Source organism: Ailuropoda melanoleuca, chromosome 1, assembly GCF_002007445.2.
Source record: "Ailuropoda melanoleuca isolate Jingjing chromosome 1, ASM200744v2, whole genome shotgun sequence".
Lineage (NCBI taxonomy): Eukaryota > Metazoa > Chordata > Mammalia > Carnivora > Ursidae > Ailuropoda > Ailuropoda melanoleuca.
This window is the reverse complement of record NC_048218.1, coordinates 1843956-1847978: the sequence shown is the minus strand read 5'-3', so window position 1 is coordinate 1847978 and position 4023 is coordinate 1843956. Positions and strand designations below refer to the sequence as shown.

Sequence of the window (4023 nt, the reverse complement as noted above, 5' to 3'; positions counted from 1 at the left end):
CTCTTATTCTCTCTCTGCTCACACACAGGCACACATGGTGCGTTCTCGTTAGTCACAGTCCCTAGGATCCAGAAAGTCACTAAAAACACTGAATTAGCAAATGCTGGCAACGCTGAACCATCACTCCCGGGGAATACGGGGTTGGGTCCCTGCAAGCTCTGGTCAGATTTTCAGCAACCCTCAATACACGGCCCGTTTGATGTTTCTGTTTAAAGCGACTTATTTAATAAATACTTGACATACATCTTATTTTACAGCGGACTCACGGCCACCAGCATCTCAACTCACGCCTGAGCAAGGCTTATGCGACGCGGGTTTGCTCCGCAGGGCACATGAGCCCTCTTGTGCCCAGAACCCTACCTGCGGCAGTACGCCTGGGGCCCATTCGCCCCAAAATCAGGGCGTAAAGCACAGAGCCCGGCACAAAGGAGCTGGTGGGAGGACGGGCTTTCGGCCTGGGGGCTGACGCAGGCGGCAGAGCCTCGTCCCACCTCAGCGGGGAACGCGGGTCGCGTCTTAGATTTGGCGCACTCCCGCATGTCCGCGAATGACCGAGCACACGCTGTGAGTGTTGATTTGGGTTACAAATAAATTTTAGTGAGTAATTCATGAATAACGAAGATTGACTTTATCGTCTGTTCTACATTTTTAAAATACAAATTGTATCCCATTCTATCCACTTTGTTTTTTTTTGTAACAATATAACGTGGAGCTCTTTCCTATGAATACATAAGGATTTCTCTTTCTTGTTTGCAGCTGCACAGAATCCCACATTGTCCTGAGTATTTGTTAGTATCTTGCCTACCTTCGTACCCCCAAACTTCCTGCGGCCTTACGTTTAGGGTCTAGTTCTTAGAATTAGCATGCGGGGTTTCCATTCTTGTGCAGACTCACAATCTTTATTTGTAAATGGAAACATTTAACACTTTACATTTGATTTAATTATTGATAATTGGGTTTATATCTGCGAACTGATTGTATGTTTTCTGTTTGCCTAAAATGTTATATGTTTCTTTTACACATTATTTCCTGGCTGTCTCGGGGTATTTTTGTTATTTATCTCCACTCCCCCATTCATTACTCATTGTCCGTGGTTTCGGGACTGTCTCAGAGGTCAGCCCAGAGGCTACAGTGCACCTTCCTGGGATGGTCAAGTCCGATGGACACGGGCGCAGGGGCCACTTCCAGAACAACCCTGAGACCCCAGCACACCTCAGCCCCTCACCCTGCTCGTGCCGCACTGTTCATCTCTACTGTGTAGAGCCCATGGGAAATCGTAAATATACTACATGTTATAACATTACGAATGGAAATGTGGGCCAGTTTCCACTCTATATGCCCTGTTGTTTATCCTTTCATGTTCTCCTCCATTTTCTTGCACTTCTGCCCTCCGGCCATCCTACCTGAGAGCTTCCCGTGACAGTGACTTCAAAGTGCATCTTCTGACATGGAATCCGCTCCGTGTTTACTGTTTGGGCAATGATTTGTGGCACCTTCACCTCCGAACGGCATTCTTGGGGAGCTCTAGCCCAGTTCTGCAGTCATTTTGGTTTTGGCCCTTAAAGACGCCGTCCCAGTGTGCCATTCTCGCTGTCCGATCCCTGTCCGCCACCCACACTACTATGGCACCCATCCATCAGTTCATAAATGCGAGTCCTGTGTTCTCTTCAGTCTAGAATTTCTACTTGTTTCTTCGTCTATGTTTCAGTTTTACAATAAAGATCTCCCTCTTTACACCTATTTCCCTGAGCACTTTCACAATTATCTTGAAAGTCTGTGTCTGATTAACTCCAACACTGTCATCTCAGGCTTGTTTCTATCATCTGTTTGTCTCTTGGCATGACTGTAATTCTTGATTGAATGTTTGACATCGTCTATGAAAAATTCTAGCAGTTCTGGATGAGTTTCTCTTCTTCCGAAGAGTGTCATTCTGGCTGGCAGCCTGAGTGGGGCAGAAGACTCGTCCTGACTTGAGGCTGCCCCACGGCTTGTGTCCCCACTCCTGGGCCTGAGCTGCCCGGGGGTCCCACCCGACAGCCGCTCCTCCTTGGCCAGTCATCAGGGTTCTGAGTCTCCTTGGCAACGAGGCTGCAGAAACTCTGCTTGGGTTTTAATGGTTCCCCACTGGCTTTCTTAGTATCTTGCCTGAATAGCATGAACATTTGGCAAATGCCTTGAGATTCAACCTGCAGCTCTCGAGCTCCTCTCGGTGCCTGCCATCTCCCTGGGGTCTTGTCCCCTCGGGTCCAGGCTGCCTCTGCAGTTGCAGACCCCATGGAGTTCTCCACCCTCCCCTCGGTGTCCCAAAGCTCTGCCGGCCTCTCGACATGCTGGTTACTTGCCCTCACAGCCCACACCAAGATTCATCGGCTGCACTTCAGGGGAAGCCATGCAAAAGTGTCAGCTCGCCTCTCTGAATGACCCCCGTCTCCACTTGTTGGCCCTCAGCGCTCAGTCTCAGCAGCAGACTTCAAAAGCTTTGCACGGACGTTTTTGTATTTTATCCAGCTTTTCGAGCCGTCCTCAGCCGGCGTACTTACGTCTGGCAGAGGCGGTCGCAGCATAGAGGGCAAACATCGCCCTCTGCCCACCCCCGCCAAGCACTTCCAGCCTCCAGCTTCCAGTTCCTGTACCTCTGGAAGGGCCAGACTGAGCGCAGGGGGCCAGGCTCAGACCCACACCAGTTTTATAACTCAAGAAATAAAGAAAGACAACTCAGCCCACAATTTAGTTGAATTCCTAGAACCCCTCTCTCCCCCAGCACGCACGTCCTTGTAGTTGAGAGGCCTGGTGTGAGAACCACTGCTGGAAACAGAATGGCCAGGAAGGGTGAGAATCAGAGCCCACAGAGGTCCCAGGGGCAGCACGTGCTGCCTGCATGCCCCCAGAGCCCTCCCACTGTGGTGTGGTGCCGCTCCCCTGGGCCCGGTGCTGCCGACCCCATTCTTCACGGCTGTCACAGGGCGCCAAGCGCCCACCTCCCTGGCCAGCAGGCCTCCATAGGGCTGTGACCTGTGCACCTGTGCATTCTCGAGCTCGCCACCGATTCCAGCACGTGGGGGGTTGGCTCCACAGTGAATAAATTCATACTTGGAAGGTAAAAGGACCAGAGAGGATGGAAATTTATTTAGCAGAGGGAACCAAAACCACTTGGTGGCCACTTGGATATTATTTGCAGAAGAGAGGAAGGGGTTTGGATGACTTTCAGGTTTCTGGCTGGGATGACCCAAGGAATTTTTCAATTAACAATCAAGGAAATCAACAGGAAACACAAAAGCAACCATTGTTTTTCCTATGGAGGCTTTGTGGGAGCTGCACTTCCTGCAGGGGAGGAAATAGGGCGCTCCCGTTTGCACTCAAGGTTTGCAGGGTTTGGGGTGTAAAAAGGCTGTGGACAGAAGCAGAATCCATGAGCTCGGTGAGTGGTCAGGCAGAAGTGGCTTGCATGGCCATGCAAGGGCATGGAATGTGTGGCCACCTGACTGTCCCACCTTCACCTGCTGGCCACCTGCACGTGCCCTCAGGGGTACTCCCACACCGGAGAGAGGACCAGGGAGTCACAACCAGAACATGTCTGGCCCACAGCCTCTCGGACTCTGGCCATTGCACCGCCCTGACAAGCAGAGGCCCCTGGTGTGCATAATACCTACCCAGGTGTCCACAAAAGGGCAGTTAGGATTCCAATAGTTGTATTCCTTAAACAGCCAACCCAGCCCCAGGACATGCTATTTGCAGACTCACACTGTATGTTCTGGACTAAAGGTAGCTTACGGTGAGTCAACAGACCCCAAAATATACTAGGAGTTTTATAGCTAAGCAAACACCTCATAGAACCAAACACACAGCTGGCACTAATGAGAGTCCCCTGGGCTCCAAACACCAACAAGGAAGGGAGGAGAGTGGGGCCTGTGGCTGGGACAGCACACACACCTGGGAGGGTATAAAAGCCAACAGGACACCCTGAGCACCTCACACACAGTCGCACTCACACTCACACCCTCCTCCAGCCCCACCACCACCGTC

At 51.3% G+C, this 4023-nt stretch overlaps 1 protein-coding gene across 1 annotated transcript in view; it reads right to left on the bottom strand.

Moving 5' to 3' along the window:
• The window catches only part of LOC100478860 (thrombospondin-type laminin G domain and EAR repeat-containing protein), an 11387-nt gene extending 10848 nt beyond the window's left edge, over nucleotides 1–539 (bottom strand). The window contains exon 1 of the mRNA XM_034650299.1: nucleotides 361–539. Coding sequence (XP_034506190.1) covers nucleotides 361–539 — 179 coding nt within the window. The remainder of the gene's footprint in view (nucleotides 1–360) is intronic.
• Between the last annotated feature and the right edge of the window lie 3484 nt (nucleotides 540–4023).